The sequence below is a fragment of the Zootoca vivipara genome, chromosome 16 (genome assembly GCF_965207765.1).
Source record: "Zootoca vivipara chromosome 16, rZooViv2.hap1.1, whole genome shotgun sequence".
Classification (NCBI taxonomy): Eukaryota; Metazoa; Chordata; class Lepidosauria; order Squamata; family Lacertidae; genus Zootoca; species Zootoca vivipara.
The window spans coordinates 22,650,895-22,668,503 of NC_142599.1; the positions used below are offsets into that span (position 1 = coordinate 22,650,895).

Consider the following 17,609-nt stretch of genomic DNA (forward strand, 5'->3'; position numbering starts at 1 on the left):
TATGTTCTTATGGAGGTGCCCTCTGCCAAATGGTAGGGACGGCCCTGTTCAAATCTGTGTTATCTCTCAGGAAAAGATCAAGTAAGGCAGGTTGGATCCGTTGCTGTTATAAGTGCTGTCTGCTGCGTAGTATATTTAAATCCATCCAACAAATGGTTGGAAACAATCATGCTATCTGCAGCCCAACACTTTTGAGAAAATACAGTCTCATTCTCCCGCTTGCTGGTCCCGACTGAGCCATCTGTCAAGCGGATGGCTTTCTCCCCAAGAAATGTTTTATTACAAATCAGGCTGAACTGCCAACTGGAAATCTTTCTGCTACTTTAGCGCGCGCGCACACACACACACACACAACCAAATTCTCTCTCTCTTGACCTTTAATGGGGGGGAGAGCCAGTTTGTGCTCAGTCTGTTTTTCTGGACAAATATAAAACGCCCTCAAGTCACTCTGACACAATATTCATAAACAAAACAATTTCAGGTTTGATCTTTTCAAAAACCAACAGGCCACAGGGAGAGAAACTAAGGTAGATGAGAGAACCTGTATGTTTGCCCATATATTGCTCATTCAAGAGGAACACTCAGGCCAAAAACCAGATTTTGGGGTGGGGTGCGAGATGCAATGTTGATTAGGCCCCTCCATTATCCAACAGACCCCCCCGCAACTGCAGTGGATAAATGGACTGACTCCCACAGGATAAAAGAAAGTTCTTCACACAGTGCCTAGTTAAACTATGGAACTCACTCCCACAGGTAGCAGTGATGGCCAACAACTTGGGTGGCAGAAAAAGAGGATTGAACCAATTCACGGAGGAGAGGGCTGCTACCCGCAAAGGCTATCTTCTACCCCCAAAACTGGAGGTAGCAGTGCTCCTGAATACCAGTTTCTGGAAACCACAGGAGGGGAGGGTGCTCTTGTGCTTGGGTCCTGCTTGCAAGTTTCCCACGGGCATCTGGGAACAGGGTGCTGGACGAGATGGGTCATGGGCCTAATCCAGCAGGCTCTTCTTATATTCTTAGGAGGGGGGCAGAGAACCATACATGCCAACTTATGTTCCTTTGCTTTGTGCAGAATGAATTGGGATGAATGCTCAAGAAACGGGTCAACTGGAGGAGCCTTCTGTCCTGGTGCAGGTGGTGCAGGGGAGGAATATCTTGCCAAATCGCAAACATGCCTCTTTTTACACAAGCCTCGGCTTAGGGAGTTGGATGCCTGCATGCGAGCTGCCACTTGGAGCCAAGTGGCTGAGAATCTTGGAGAGCGAGGGTAGATTCCAAGGGTACGGGCTCAGTCTCTCTTCCCAGAGCAGCCCTGGGCCAAAACAAAGCTGCTTGTGCCAGCTGCACCAAGCTGTGCCACTCGGCAGCTTCTCCTGCTGTGAACGTTACCTGCACTTCTGCCAAAGCTTGATACTGTCTTTGAGAGGGGGGTGGGAAGAAAAATGTTCCTCTCTCTTTAAAGTACCCTACTCCCTTCAATTCATTCAAATGTTACATCCTTTTGGGGTAGAGAGCCCCCCCCCCAAAAAAATTCATTATTATTATTAGTAGTAGTACTGTAGTAGTATCAATAAGAACAATATCTTGCCTTTTCCCCAGACTGGGACTCGAGGCGGCTTACACAAATGTAATCAACACAGATAAAATACAGAAAGTTAGTAATAGTTAACAGATAATAGTTAAAAAGTAATTAAATTCTAATAGAATTAAAATAATATGTTAAGAATCTATTAAAATATAGATAATAAAAATAGCAGAGTCAGTTCCCAAAGGCCTGCCGGTGGAAAGACAACAAGGATAGAGCCAGGCTAGCCTCACTAGAAGTTTGTATGGAAGAATATGGTCTTTCAGATAGCCTAGGCCTAAATATGTTCTTTTATTAAAACCTGAGAAGGACAACCACACTAATCCAAGTACAATATATTAAACTTACTGAAATAACAAAAAGTAACCAGGAATAGTTTCATGGAAAACCAAATACAAAGTGGAAAGTGAGGCATAGGACAATAGATGAAGAGGAGAAACACCCTCTTGGTGTTTTAAACCATCTTGTTGTACATGTTAATTCCACTTTAATTGCGCCAACTGAAGTGGCTGATATGTGATACAATAGTAGCACCCACGAAATACGTAGTAACAGCTTGAAAGTGGCCTTCCTTCCTTTCCTGCAGGGTCAGGTCTTTTCATAATCTATGGTTGCTAGTGTCTGCAAAAAGTTATTTGCTTTCTAGACAATTCCATTTCTAAAGAAGAGCTGTGTTGTATTAGGAGGCTTACCTCTAGCATTTCAAGCATTAGTTGATTTTAGAAGAGAAATTTTATTGTTTCCTATCAAGGAAAATGAAGTTCCCTCCCCTACATCTCCACAACATTAAAGTAGGGCAAATGTGTATAAAATCCAATGCAAATAGACCTATATCCAGATAGGAGTAGGGATCCGGGTGAAATCATTTGGTTATTATTATTTATTGAATTTATATACCGCCCTATACTCAGGGCAGTTCACAGAACAAAATCAAAATATAAAACCAGTATGTTCCATGTGAGCAATTACTGCCTGTTCCCCTCCCTGTACCTCAGTGGTAGAGCATCTGCTTTACATGCAGAAGGTCTCAGGTTCAATCCTGGCACCTCCAAAAAACCCAAGTTCAATCCATGGCATCATCAGGCAGGGCTGGGAGAGACCCAGTCTGACACCCTGGAGAGCCAGGTATGCAGAAACTTTGGCAGGGCCAGTCCAATACACTTTGGCACCTGCAGTGAACCACAAAATGGTGCCACCACCACCAGGGGAAAAGGGGTGAGTGAAGATCTACATTGGGAACGAGGAGGAGAATCAAATCAAACTCATGCAACGGTTGAAGTGGGAATCAAAGGCTGTTATGGAGGGGAAGGGCCCGCTCTGAATCATATCAGGCAGGTCCAGAGCCCAGGAAAACCCAGAGGCAGACCCTGCCACTTCTTCCCTAGAGGTGGAAGACCAGCAGTGCCTCCTTTTCATCAAGAGGCCACTGTAGAGATGGCATGGGGGGAGGGGGGCTGCCAAGCAGGTGGCGCCTCACCTTGCCTCGTGAATGGGTGGCAATGACTTTTGGCCCTCCATATGTTGTTGAACTTCCATCGGCCCAGCAAGCAAGGCCAGGGATGATGGGAGTTATAGTTCTGCAACATCTGGAGGGCCACAGGTTCCCAATACCTGCTGTGGACAATACTCAGGCCAGTGGTCTGACGCAACATGAGCAAAATATAAGGTCTGAAATGAATTTGCCTTGGTCACTGCAGCTATGCAGATGGGAAACTAAAGGACAGTAATTTATCTGAGGCCACCCAAGAAGTCCATGGCAGAGGTGAATGTTTAGCAGGACTTTCTTTGCAAAGAAGAAAAACAATCATACACAAATTGCATTTTCATCTCACATCATGCCTTGCCTTTGAGAAACCAGTCGGCTGACAACCTCCTTCCTCTATAAAGGTCACTGATACTCTTTCTGAATAAATACGAAGCCAAACAAATCTAAACCTGCAGTTAGAAACATTGCCAGAGGAAATAATGATTACAAAGGGAAACGGGGGGTGGGGGGTGGGACACAAACCCTGAACAGTTATGGTACTATTAAGCTTCTTAGCAAGACCTGAAAGAGAGACTAGAATACTTTCTGTCTTGCAGACTTTGGAGCAGCGGTCTTTAATCTTCCACGGAGGGCTGACTTTAGGGAGCTGTTAATAACGCGTGTAAGGAATATATCCCCAAAGGGTGCAGATTCTTTTCTGAGCAAACACCATTTAACGCTGCTGCTGAGGGACTGGGACCAAGTGATTACATTCCTGGAGGCTGCAAGTTCAAGTCTCGCTTAGAACCCATTTTCATAGCCTGGCTTTTTGTCATGCCTTTGGGGAGCTTGCAAGTACAGAAGAGCATCAGAAGAGCCTGGCTGAATCATTCCAGTGGCCATGTAGTCCAGGATCCTGTTTTCACAGTGGCCAACCAGATGCAAGGGCAGGCTGCACAGAGTTTGGAAAAGGTGGCCACTGGGGCTTCTCTGAGCACCAAATTGACAAAGTAGGTCTGCTGAGAGGCCTCTAAGCTGAGGCCAAAATGAAATGGTATGCAGGAGGTGGAAGGGAGGAGCTTTTTGCCTAAGGACATGAGAGGAACCTGCTGGTTCAGGACAATGGCCCATCTAGTACCGCATCCTGTTGCCACCAAGCAGGACCTGAGCACAACAGCACTCTTCCTTCCTATGGTTACCAGCAACTGGTATTCAGAAGCATGGCTGCATTTACATTTTAAAACCCATTGAACAGGAGTAAAAGCCACACCAACAGCAGCACCGAGCTACTGTGGCTAAGTGCCATTGATAGCCTTGTCACCCATGAATTTGTCTAATCCTCTTTTAAAGGCTTTCAAGTTGGTGGCCATCGCTAGCTCTTGTGGAAGCAAGTTCCACACTGCAACGTTTCCTCACAGGGGAGTTGCCCCACCCGCCTGATCATTTTGGTTGCATGTTTCTGAACCTTTTACAATTCTGCATGATGTGTGGATGGTATAAACTATTATTGCATCAATGGCATGTCGCACACAGCCCCCACCCCACCCCCAAAGACCTCCACATATGCGCCAGTCTGTAGGGGTGACAGGAGGTCCTGCTGTTCAAAGGGGAAAGGAATCAGAAATCCTAGCAGATAGATAGAAGCTGTTGGGTGTGTCAAAGTATCTTTTTGGGTTCCTGCCTACATCAATCAGCCTAGGGGTGGGGTGGGAATGTAATTACAATTAAGCTTAGGAGAAAAGGAATGTGTGAGGAACTACGGTAGGAAGGCATCAGTGACCAGATCAATTAAGGGCAGATACCAATTTGCATAATAATTCCATTATCTGCTAACAACAATGGACACCTAGGACATCTAATCAAGGGCTGTAATTTTAATTTAATGGGGGAAATCTAGTACAATTCCCAGAGTTTCCCCCCCTTTCAATTAAATTAATGTGATGGGCTTTAATCGGTCTTAAGTACAGGGTGTGATTAACCGAACAGCTGCATCAATTATACATATATATTTTATCAAAGCTCTGGCAAATGGACTTGCCCTGCAGAGCACCTTCTCCTCTATGCAGACATTCAGTTATAATTCTATTTAAACAGCAACTCTCGGTTCAAAGGAGGCCAAAACGCTTCCCTTTGGGACTTTTAAGAAAAGCGAAGCTTACTAGCTTTTTTCCCAGATAACTTAATAATCTAAAGAAAAACAGGGAGTTGAAGGAGCAGGTGGTACATTTTTGGCAGGATGCTTTTGTACCCACACGCCACCACTCACTCTTGCTGGGTCCAAAGCTCCCTGCAGGAAAGAGAAAGGTTCCCTTTCCCGGAACTTGACATAGGAAGACATCAAAAGCCACCATCCCCCTGCCACCACCCATTAGGGCAATGGTTCTCAAACCTTTTCCCCCAGGCCACTTTCTCAGAATTAAAAAATTGCTAATGCCACGTCTACTTTTTTTTTAACTGATAAGTTGGAAAAACAAAAAATATTGATACATTGAAAAACAAAAATAACTTCTAGCGGTGCTTGATTTTGAAGATATCTATCAATATTCTGCAACTAAACAAACAAATAAAAATTATACTATACTACGCTACACTGAATTGCTTAAATGTTTCTTTGTCCTTGAATCTTCCTGCCACACCCTTTGAGAACCATGCATTGGTCTTCACGCCAAGTTCAGGCCTTGGCATGTTATCTAAAAGACGGCTGAAAGTTATTAGACGTTTCACCATTTGCAACATTTTGGACTGATTTGTTGGGGGCATGGAAGGAAATAATTAAACAGCACACATCTGCTCACACCTGGACTTGCACTTATTTATCCAGCTATTAACTTTGGAGAAATCCCAAGCGACTCAGAAGGGCTCATATAGTTTTCCCCAAGCCATGCCAATCAACACGAGGCTGTCAGGTGGTGGAAAGGCAAGGGGCAAATGAAGTTGTAGGTTTAGATGAAGGCTCTACTCTACAATGTGTTCCTTACTTTGCAGTGGACTCTCTTTCAATGATTATTAAGACAGAGAATATGAAACATATTTAATGAGATTGGTTAGGCAAGGCTACTCAGACCTTTAATTTTCATTTGTAATTTATTATGTGTATCTGGTTTTTATTAATACAGTATTTTGATAAATATTATGCCTGCTTTTTAAAAGTTTGATTTTATTTGTATTCTTTAACGTAGCATTTTCTACTGTTTTATAGAAACTGTTTAGGGTTTTCTTTTAATTAAGTGGTATATAAATCTGGTTAAATACAATGAAAACAAAAGTATTTAAAGAAGAGTGTGCCATGAGCATGTGGGTTGGTGGTGGTAGGTTTTCCAGGACAGTGCGAGTGTCCTGGTGGAGACCACCCATCTCTCATTTTGTAGTTACTACATCTGAAGTTACTGGTATCTGAAGAAGTGTGCATGCACATGAAAGCTCATACCAATGACAAACTTAGTTGGTCTCTAAGATGCAACTGGAATGAATTTTTTTTAGTTTGTAGTTACTAGACAGGCTTTTCAGACCTGGCCAACTGGTAGGGGTGGGAGAAGAGGAATTAAAAAGGCGTGCATGTATAAGGGCTGATAAACAGGTGCATGTTACACGTGCATCCCATCACATGAAATGCTAGGGTCATACAATGTTAGGGTACTGGCCGATGGAACAAACAATGGTTGGAATCAGTCCATTTTTATTCACTTACTAGCTGGCCGTGCCATGCGTTGCTATGGCTCAGTCTGTTAAATGGAGCCTCAGACTCCCCCTTCAAATTCCCCTCATCCCTGAGATTGGGCCCACCCTGTCCCGACCCATGACCTATTTGGGCTAACCCCATCTTCCACCCAGGCAAGCCCCTACCTCCACTCGGCCTAGTCTGCAAAGGTGAGCCAAGATACTGTGGAGAGGGAAGCTTTCCTAGGTGCAGTACCAGTGTAGCCATCACTAGAGGGCGCTGTGTTGCAATCTCTCCTGTACTCCCAGCATGCACTTTTGTATGATTTGTGAGTTCTGAAACACGGGGTTTTTTGGGGGGGGGGGTTACGTGGCCCAGGTGTGACATCTGTCTACGCAACCTATATAGGAACCTCCGCACAGTGGAACGGAACGTGTCCAAATTTGAATGTAACCAGTCAAGCGGTTTCTGAGAAAGGTGCTGTGTCACCTACTGTACATGCACCCTTTACATTTTTATATATAGATTTCTATTTTCCAATGTGTGTATGCTGTTTTTTCAACTATAGCCACCCTCAAAGCAGTACAGCTAACAAAACAGGTATCTAGCCATGTGTATCCTGAGTAGGGGAAGAGTCCTAGAGAAAAGTTCTTCAGATGTTCCTGCTGTCACTGCTGGAGACACCATCAATCACCATACATAGATTTGGCACAGGATCACCGGCTCAGAACATTCCACTCACGTGCAAGGTAAACTACTTGTGAACAGGTTGGCTTGGGTGGCTCAGTGCGATTCAAAGTGCTGCTTGCTACCTACAAGGACCTGAACAGTTTGGGACCAGGGTACCTGAATGCTGCCTCCTCCTGCTATGGCTCTTACATTTGTAGTGAATGGACTTGGTGTGCTGTGGTTTACTGGTTCTATGAATGCTCTTTGTTGTTACTGTTCCATTAAGAACATAAGAAGGGCCTGCTGGGTCAGGCCAGTGGCCCATCTTGTCCAGCATCCTGTTCTCACATTGGCCAACCAGTGGCCTGTGGGAAACTCTCAAGCAGGATGCCAGCACAGGAGCCCCCTCTCCTCTTGTGGCTTCCAGGAACTGGTATTCAGAAGCATGACTGTCTCCAGCTGTGGAAGCAGAGCCTAGCCATTGTGGCTAGTAACCATCGATATCCCTCTGCTCCAAAAATTTGTCCTCGCTTTAAAGCCATCTATGTTGGCCAGCACTGTTTCCCGTGGCAGCAAGTTCCATAGTTCAACTATGTGCTTCAAGTAGTACTCCCTTTATATTGATATGCAATTGATATTAATATCAGTCAATGGATATATTGTCCTAGTTATTCCTCTGGGGCTCTTATTGGGTCAAGGGTCTACAAATTACAGATGCTTCTATAAATGAACATATACGGTACCAGAGAGGGAGATACATGGAGAATTTAGATGAGTCAAGCACCTAGCAGCTATAAGGGAAACTACGTAACAACGCACCTTCCTGACATGCAATCCCTGGCTCCTTAGATCTCTACTGGCTACAGTACTTGGTTCAGGAGACTTATTGCTTCTTTGGTCAGTTCTAGGCTGGTCTTATTCTGCCAGGTGGTTCCCTCTGCTTCGTGGGATATCTTATGGAGAAGAAAAGGCTAAGAGGAAATCCGTAGCGGAGTCCCTAAGACGGCTGGATGTTGTATTGTACGCTTCTTTCGCATCATTCCTGCAGCCACACTGATGCCAAACGTATCACTCTCCGTTTTCTTTTGGACTTCAATGAACGAGAGGGGGCTCTTGTTGTCTGGGCAGCCCAGGACCCTCATTCACACTGCCCAGGCTTGTGCCCTGGAGAGGTCACTCAGTTTTGACTTCACCCCCAGTGGCACACTCCATTGTCCCTGGAGGCAGACAGGTGCCAATGGGGGATGCAAGCTTGAATCGATCACACAGCACGGTGCCCGTACACCATTTGAATGGCAGAGCCCATCAACTGGGAGGGAGGGCAGCCCCCCTCAAATATTTTCTCGGGGGGCCCCCAAAAAGGGACCTCGGCCCCTAGGGATGCCAACAACTTCCCATCGCACCCAGAGGCCTAAGAGGACGCTTCTTCATGGGGTGCATGGGGAAAGCCTGTGGAACTCACCGCGCGGGCAGGACATGGGACAATAGCGCGCCCGCGCGAACGAGGGGGAGGGGGACGGAAAGACGCCTCGAACGTTCCACGCGCGGCGGTTGGCGACGGTTTGAACTTCCCCTCAGGCGCCTTCGCCTCATACGGCGGGCCGCACCTGCAGGCCTTGGTCTCGCCATGACTAAAGACAGCCTCTCAGGGGGCGGCGGAGGCCCCGCTGTGTCTGCGCGCCATTCCCCGCGCAAGGCCTCGTCCCAAGCCCTCTGCGGCGCTCCTCCTGCCGTGGGCGGCGGCGGCGGCGGCGTCTCCTCCAGCGGGGCGCCTCTTGGTCTTCCTCCCCCTCCACCGCCCTTTCCTCCTCCTGCAGGGCCGCCGCCTCCGCCCGCCTTCCACGAGGACCACCGCCGAGAGCTGGAGTCGCTTCGGGCGGAGCTGGAGGCGGAGCGGTTGCGCTCTCAGGAGTGCCGGCGCCGCTTCGCGTTGGAGTCGCGCGAGTTGCGCGAGGCGGCCGAGCGCGAGCGGCAGCTGCTGGCCGACCAGCTCCGCTCCAAGTGGGAGCAGCAGCGGGCGCGCGAGCTGCACCAGCTGCGCGAGGCCGGCGCCCGGCAGCGCGAGACCGAGATCCGGCAGCTGCTGCGCTGGAAGGAGGCGGAGCTGCGAGAGGCCCAGGAGCTGCTGCAGCGGGAGCGAGACGCCGCCATGCGACAGGCCCGGGACTTGCAGCGCCAGCTGGCCGAGGAGCTGGTCAGCCGAAGCAGCCGAGCTGCCGGAGGTGGAGGAAGCAGCGCGGGTCTGAACGGCGAGTGCCGCGCCAAGCTGCAAGAAGTCCTGGGCAAGCTCCGCTGGGAGGTCGACGGCGACCAGGCCGCGCGCATCCGCCACCTCAAGGCCGAGCTGGAGCTGGAGAGGAGCCTCTTCCTCAAGTATATCCTGGAGCGCTTCGAGGGAGAGCATTCGGCGCTGGCGTCCTCGCACAAAGTGAGGCCGCTGCCTATGACACTGCCCAGCCACAGACTGGGCAAGAGCAGGCCCCGCTCCTTGGAGAGCCTCGTGGTCTCCTCCTGCGCCCCCGACAGCGGAACAGCCTCCAAGTCCCGCTCCCTGCACAGCAACCTGAGCCGATGCGAGCCTCACCCCCACCATGCTCCGCTGGAAGGAGGGGGCCAAGCGGGTTGCGGCTGCGCCCCACAGCCGGAGCCCCAGAAGGCTGCGACCACCGCTGCTTCCTTGGGGAAAGATAAGGCCCCTCTGGAGGAAGGGGCCAAGAAAGAGGGGTCTGCGGACGCGCCCCCAGAAGGGAAATCGTGGGGCTCAGGGTCTGCGGGAGAAGGCGTGCCGCCTCCAACAGGCCTGCAGGGTCAGCAGCAAGACTGGCTGTCAGGAGACGGCTACAACCAACTAGTAAAGCAGAACACGGACCTCTTGGATGCCCTGGGGGCCCTTGAGCAGCGGTGCACCCACCTGAAGGAGGAGAATGCCCTGCTGAGGAAGAGCAGCTTCCCGGAGATGCAGGACAAAGTGAAGCGGCTGAAGAGGAAGAACGCGGAGCTGGCGGCCATCGCCAAGCGCCTGGAAGAGCGGGCCAAGAAGCTCCAGGAATCCGGCCTCATGGTTGGCGGCACCCCAATCCCCTTAGCCTTGGCTTGCCCCGACTCAGATCTGTACAAGAGCAGCTTTGCTCGGCAGCGGGTGAAGGACCTGAGCGAACAAGCCAATGTTCTGCTGGCGAAGGACCAGCAGCTGGAAGCCTTGCAGAAGGAGTGCTGGGAGCTGCAGGCCAAACTGACTTCAGGCACAGAGAATCCCTGTTTTCTCAACATCTGTGAGTTTGATCGCTTGCTGCGAGAGTCTCAGAGAGAAGTGCTGAGGCTGCAAAGACAGATCATGCTCAGGAACATCAGGGAATCTTTTCAGCTCTCTAAAATGGCCTCCAGTGATCCTTCTTCGCCAGTTATCATCCCAGAAACATCAGTTGTAGGCGCATGCTTAAAGGGCTTGCCTTTGCCAAAGGAGGTGCCAGAAACATTGGACACATTGGTGAAAGATGTAGAATCAGAAGCACCAGCTTTGGGGAACAGTGCTAAGAATGACGAAAGCAGCACTTTAAAATTGGGTTCGGATGCTGAGCATTCCTTGCAGACTTTGAAAAGGGAGCTGGCTGAAAAAGCCCAGGAGTGTGAAAACCTTCAACGTGAAGTGGAGGCGAAACAAAAGAGATGTGATTATTTGGAACTGCAGATCAATGCAGCATTGAGTGAAAAGGCCAAGGTTGCAGAGGAGAACTCTCAGCTGCATGAGAAGAACAAACAGATGGAAAAGATCCAGAGTGAAAATACCGAGATAAAGGTGAAGCTCGTGCAGGCAACTGATGACTACAATTCTGTCGTGCAGTTGACTAACGGACTGGAAATTAAAGTGGAGAGTTTGGAGCAAGTCATTAAGAACATGGAAGAGACGGCAGAAGGATGGCAACAGTTGGAATCTGAACATGAGAAAACTTTACTGGTGCTGCAAAAGAAAGAGGAAGAAATACAACAACTGCATCAGATGCAGACAGAGATAAAAAGAGAGCATGAGGAGGCAGTACAGCTGCTTGAAGCTCAAGTGAAAGAGCTGGAAAACCAGTATCACAGTCAGACCAAACACTTTAATCTCCTGACTGAAGAACTTGAGAAAGTTAAGACATCTGGGCTCTTAGAACCAGAATTATCCCATGCAGCTTGCAATTCCCAAGCAATAATTTGCCCAGGAAAATGGGAACAATGTACTGGCCACAGTCGTCATTGCAATAAAAGCATCAGTGATGAAGACTCTGCATCTGCGGGTTCTTCTGGCTTGCCCCCCAAACCTAAAGAATTAGAATCCCAGTCAAACTCATCTGCATCCGAATCCATACAGAACAGCTCTAAATCCTGCCTAAATCCCGAAGAAGATACAGCAGGTGAAACAGAAGACCTAGAAACAGATAAGGTTTCTATAAGCCAACAGCTAGAAAATCAAGGCCCTTCAAAACTTTCTGTCTTTTTGGCACGGTATAGCTATGACCCTTTTCATGGCCCTAATAAGAACCCTGAAGCCGAACTTCCACTGACAGCTGGGGAATATGTTTATATTTATGGAGAAATGGATGAGGATGGTTTCTATGAAGGGGAATTGATGGATGGTAGGAGGGGACTGATCCCCTCAAACTTAGTTGAAGAAGTTTCAGGTAACGATCTAATAAGTTTTGCTCCTTCAGAGCCAAGTGATGTTTCTTATCATTCATACCGTGAAATAAGTTTTCCCTGCCAAAGTGCTAGTAGTGAAGACAAAAGCGACAGCCTTGACGAAGACATGTGTGTTAACCTGCTGTCTAACAGACTGGGAGGGGAGCTGTGTGATGACCAGGCAGCAGTGCTTTGTCCCCAGAATCTGACTCTTATCAAACAGTTTGCTAGGTCCATCCTTATAGGCTGGGACCCACCACACATGCTAGATAGCCAGGGCAAAGTGTACAGCTATAACATTTATGTCAATACAGATCTATGTCACAGTGTGAAGTGTGGCAGTCAGATGAAGGCAGTGATTGAGAACCTAGATTTAGAGCTGTGTTCTTATCGCATTTCAGTTCAAAGTGTGACAGACAGAGGACATTCCGATAAGATGCAATGCACTTTCCTTGTAGGAAACCGTTTCCATATTGCACCGGCTCTCCTGGAGCTTTGGCACATCACTGCAACGTCAGCAAAAATTACTTGGTTGCCAAGCAACAGTAGCTACACTCATGCGGTGTACCTTAACGAGATGGAATATGATGTCACAAAAGCAGGGGTATATTGGTATACTTTCCAGAATCTTAGACCCGGCACTCAGTACACTGTAAAAGTGGAAGCACTGCCTCCTAAAGAAGTGTTGATGTTTCCTCAAGGGGATCTGGAGCAGAAATCAGCAGCAATTATGTTCACTACTCCACCAGCAGGACCACCTCATGCTCCCCTCGATGTCCAAGTACAACCTAGTTCCTCTGCAGAGTTCCTAGTTGTTAGCTGGTTGCCAGTAACAATTGATGCAGCAGGATCATCCAATGGAGTAAAAGTCACTGGCTATGCAATTTATATCAATGGACAGAAAGTCACAGAAGTTGCATCACCGACAGCTGGAAGTATATCATTAGCAATATCTCAGCTAAATATGTTCCAAGGGTCTTGGAAGGTCTCTGTGAGAACTGTGTCCCCCTTTGGGGAATCTGAGGATTCTGTGCCAGCTTTAATTCCGTCCGCTCATTTGGAAATTCCTAATTCTTTAATGTCAAAGTTCTTTTCCTCCAGTCCTGCCTCCGAGATGACTTTCAACGAATTCTTAGAGTTTGAAGATGGGCACATCTCTGCCACAACCAGTATGTCTTCATCTGTCTTCTCCCACATGTGCCTGGCTGGTGCAGACACCGATTTCACCATTCACTTCACGTCTGATTACAAAGAAGCAGCAGTTTCTGTGCCAGTGAATGTTTCTCAGAATCATATGACCTCTTCTGCACTGACAGCTTCACACGATGCAAGAAATAAAGACAAGGGTGATTCTATTCTACACACGTCTGTTAGAAAGCACTCCTCAGAACATGTTTTTCCTACGTCAAAGTACGAAGGCCCAGCCAGCTCCGCACTGCCAGAAGATCATCCTCTGACTAAAACAACTGTAGGTAAGAATCAGCCAGACAACAGCAAGATCAAGGTGTATGCAATGGCCCAACATACCAATGCCAAAGACCCATCTTTTCAATGCCATATTGACATGGGTGCACCCACGGTTTCTTCCGCAGAGTTTGAACTGGAGAAGGGCAATTGCAGAGGTGCAGGAATGCGCAACTTCTGTCTTCAGGAAGAGCCGGGTCATGTTTCTGAAAAGAACCACATAAAGAAGGTTAAGCAGTTATGCAAAAAACTCTCCAACTTGAGCGTGTCTGATGCTGAAATGAAGGAAGAGCAAATATCAAGAACTAAAAATTTGAAGACTCCTCTTGGTGACCATAACCATATTTCAGATCTTTCAGATATTGAGGAAGAGGAGAACCAGTTGTATAGGATGAATGTTTCTGGACAAGAAGACCCTAAACCACAGGAGACGCCAGTGTCCCTTGTAGAACTGGCAAAAGCTAAAATTATAACCATGAGCCCCAGAACTGACCAAACAGTACCTAATGCAGGCCCTCAGAGCAGCTTTGTTTCAGGAGAAAGGGTTAATGATGACCCAACAAGGCTTTTTGTAGCACTTTTTGACTATGATCCCATAACTATGTCACCTAATTCTGACACAGCTGAGGAGGAGCTATCTTTTAAAAAGGGACAGATTCTGAAAGTGATTGGTCACCAAGATGCTGATGGTTTTTACCGAGGTGAATGTGAAGGAAAGAAAGGGTATATTCCCTGCAATTTGGTATCTGAAATGTACATTGAGAGTAAGGAAGTGAAAGAACATCTATTAAAGTCGAGTTACAGTAAAGATGAAAGCTTATGAGGAGGTTAGTGGCTCTAGACAGCATAATAATCAACAGATCTGACCCCAAATCTTGGCAGTAGGATAATAAAACTAACACCTACCACCTAAGGCTTTGGGATTATAATATCCTAAGCAACCAAGTCTTGCTGAATGTGGGTGAAAAAATATCTGCCATATAAAATAGCGAATAGAGACATGGGTGGCACTGTGGTCCAAACCACTGAGCCTCTTGGGCTTGCTGATCAGAAGGTCAACGGTTTGAATCCCTGCGACGGGGTGAGCTCCTGTTGCTCGGTCCCAGCTCCTGCCAACCTAACAGTTCGAAAACCATGCCAAAAGTGCAAGTAGATAAATAGGTGGGAAGGTAAACGGCGTTTCCGTGCGCTGCTCTAGTTTCGCTAGAAGTGGCTTAGTCATGTTGGCCACATGATCTGGAAAAACTGCGGACAAACACCGGCTCCCTCGGCCTGTAAAGCGAGCAACCCCAGAGTCGTTTGTGACTGGACTTAACTGTCGGGGTCCTTTACCTTTTTTAAAAAATAGAGAATGCCATACTTTTGCACACAGATAAAGGAGAGACTTAATAAAAAGGCACCATAGATGTCCGGAAGCTGTTCCCTCTGAACAAAAAGAATCAAACTTGTTAGCCTTTTGAAAACCCTAGAAGATGAGCAGTAGACAAAAAAGGTGTTTAGAATTGTATAGCAAGAGAACAACATTAGAACAATATTTTCAGTGTCAAAGATTCTTGCCCAAGAAGCATTTGAGGTGGGTGTAGTTCCAAGTCAACAGCATCTCTGTTGTTACAGAATAGATAGTATCAATACCTCCCTAGTATCCCTAGTGTCAATTCCGTGAATACGGAAAGCAAGTCTTTCCGTATTCACTGTGCCATAGACACAGGAGTCAGGCTTATTGACTCCAGTAGAACTTCTATAATAACATTCTGTAAGATGTCTGTGTTTTGTGGAATTCCAACTACTTTACATTGCACTGAGCAGAGTCAGCATTTTAGCTGCAATCGTAAAACAAATGATTCACCTGCATATTGATTGATGGCAATTTTTACTCCAATAAGTGACTCACTGAAGATGTGTCCATACCCCACGTGAGAAATTCCCCCCAAGCAACAGCTACTTGATTCCTGACGCTTAAGGGCATAATTTGTTTTAGTTCACAACATCAGTGATCAAGTGAGTCTTTTTGTGGGTATGCCCAGGAGCTGCATGCATGTGCCAATAGCAGACGAGTTGAGTGATGATGAGGAAAAGAGCAGAAGCAACTCTGGAATAAATGTTTGTCATCTTACACACTTCCTTTCGCTTCTGACTTGAGGTTTTTTTCCTAGCCACTTAAGCAGACTTCAGGGGGCCATGGGTGCTTCAGCACCCACAATTATATATTTGTGGGACTGGGCCCCCACAAGGTCAATGAGCAAAGCTGAAGCCCTTCATGGCGGGCACCCACAATCTTCAGCGTGAGATGGCACCTATGTTCCTAGCCAAAACCAACTCTTACTATATGGAATGCAGTTGCAAAGTTGCTCGTACTTTAATACTAAAGCATTTTGTTCTTGCGTTCAAGCTTTCTAACTTCAGATTGGAATGTTCAACTTGCACATGTGTTTGAGGGAAAATGACTTGTTACTTTTCAAGTTAATGCTGGCTTTTCAGCATAGGTGTTTGTTGGTGCTCGGTGACGTTGATCACCCACCATAACAGCTTTTAGTTAAGGCCTTGCGCCCCAGAAACTTTTAGAAATAGTAATGACAATATATTAAATTAATGAGACATTTGCATGATTTTATACTTAAGTCTAGCTCTTAATTTGAGAACAATTGTTGATGCCAACCAATGAAAGTTACTTCCAGGATTTGCTTCGCTTTGCATTCCATCTTATTTGTATTTTCCTTCTTCATTTGTGTGTTTTGAAGTAGCAGAACCATTTTATGTTTTTACTTTACTCTTGTACGCCTGTTACTCTACAAAGTTGTTAATTGTGCTTTTGTGTAATTTAGGCTATACCTACTGGATTGAGGAGAGAGTGATGCTGCTATTCGGATCGAAGCCATATTGACTACGGATTTGGGAGCTACTTTTGAATACATTTCCTATTCTTGTACTAAAACTCCTTATTTATTAAAATATTTGCAAAGTTTGTACCTTACAATCATCACCATTGCATTTTCATTTTGTCTGTAATCAGCAAAAGTATTGCCAATTTTTTTTAGCTGTAAAGGTGGTATCTTTGGCAAAAAGTACAGGGATTTATTTAAAGGACAAAAATAAAATATTTTGTGTGTGTATATATATCACGCTCAACTTGTAGTGGCAGATCCCATGAGTGGAAAGTAGCCTTTCCACAGATGAGCATTCTTCAATCTAAATACAGCAGCATAATCAGAATGCAGGATCTCTATTTATTTATTTATAATTTTTATACTCCAGCCAAGATTGGCTCTAGGAATGGAGGAGGAATTCCCTTCAGATCACCATTAAAGGGGAATTTGCTTAGCTCACACTTCAAATTCTGCAAACCAAAATGCAGCTATTATTCAAAAGCCACACTTCCCTGAGTTATGAAATGCAGTTCTCTAGCCAAGTCATGTTTACCATAACCAAAAGAAAAAAGTATTTATTAGGGTAAAATGGTTATAAAATGCATATGTTGATGAAAATAATATACAAAAAAGCATTATACTACAGAATTTTGCTTGCAAAGAATGTGTAATTAGGGAAGAATGTGTGTATTAGGTTAAATCCACACTAAATTGCTTATGAATTTCCATGAGGTCTTTGTGAAAAAGAATTGCAAACTGATGTGGAAATAGGTAGAACTAAACTTAATATAGGAAAGATGATAAGCCAGAATTAACAGAGTCACCCACCACTTAGCTCCCATGCATGTAAGAACAGACACCTAGGGGGGGGGGGCGTTGAACCAAGTCATACAAATACAGTATCCGATAAATCATAGAAAACATGCGTCCATTTTACATATGGGAACCACTGAGTCCAAGAACAGTTGAAAGTACTAGTACAATCATCCCAGAGTATAGACTGCCGGCAATTGTGAACAGTAGCCACCCTGTCTTCTGGGAAGCCTTTCAGTGGCAGTTGAGGTAGAGGTAGGTCTGCCTTGAAAAGCTGAGTCAGAAGCCTCAGCTGGTCCAGAATGCTGCAGCCAGATTGCTGACGGGGGGCTGGTTACAGGGAGCATTTTACTTCGCTTGCTGCTGGTCCGTTTCAATTCAAAGTGCTGGTTATGATTGATAAAGCCCTCTGTGGCTTGGGCCCAGATTCCCTGC

At 46.3% G+C, this 17,609-nt stretch overlaps 1 protein-coding gene across 3 annotated transcripts; it reads left to right on the forward strand.

Moving 5' to 3' along the window:
- The first annotated feature begins 2,444 nt into the window (after window positions 1-2,444).
- On the forward strand, window positions 2,445-16,496 carry LOC118076201 (peripheral-type benzodiazepine receptor-associated protein 1-like). 3 transcript variants are annotated; one of them, XM_088660166.1, is made up of 2 exons: window positions 2,445-14,198; window positions 16,320-16,496. In XM_088660166.1, exons 1-2 carry the CDS (start codon window positions 8,807-8,809, stop codon window positions 16,376-16,378), a joined length of 5,451 nt encoding a protein of 1,816 aa, XP_088516292.1. In that variant the 5' UTR covers window positions 2,445-8,806; the 3' UTR covers window positions 16,379-16,496. The 3 variants fall into 3 exon arrangements, with proteins under 3 accessions (XP_088516292.1, XP_088516293.1, XP_034954716.2); XM_088660167.1 differs by having other exon boundaries at window positions 2,445-13,505; XM_035098825.2 differs by having other exon boundaries at window positions 2,445-14,324; window positions 16,320-16,476.
- Window positions 16,497-17,609: the final 1,113 nt, after the last annotated feature.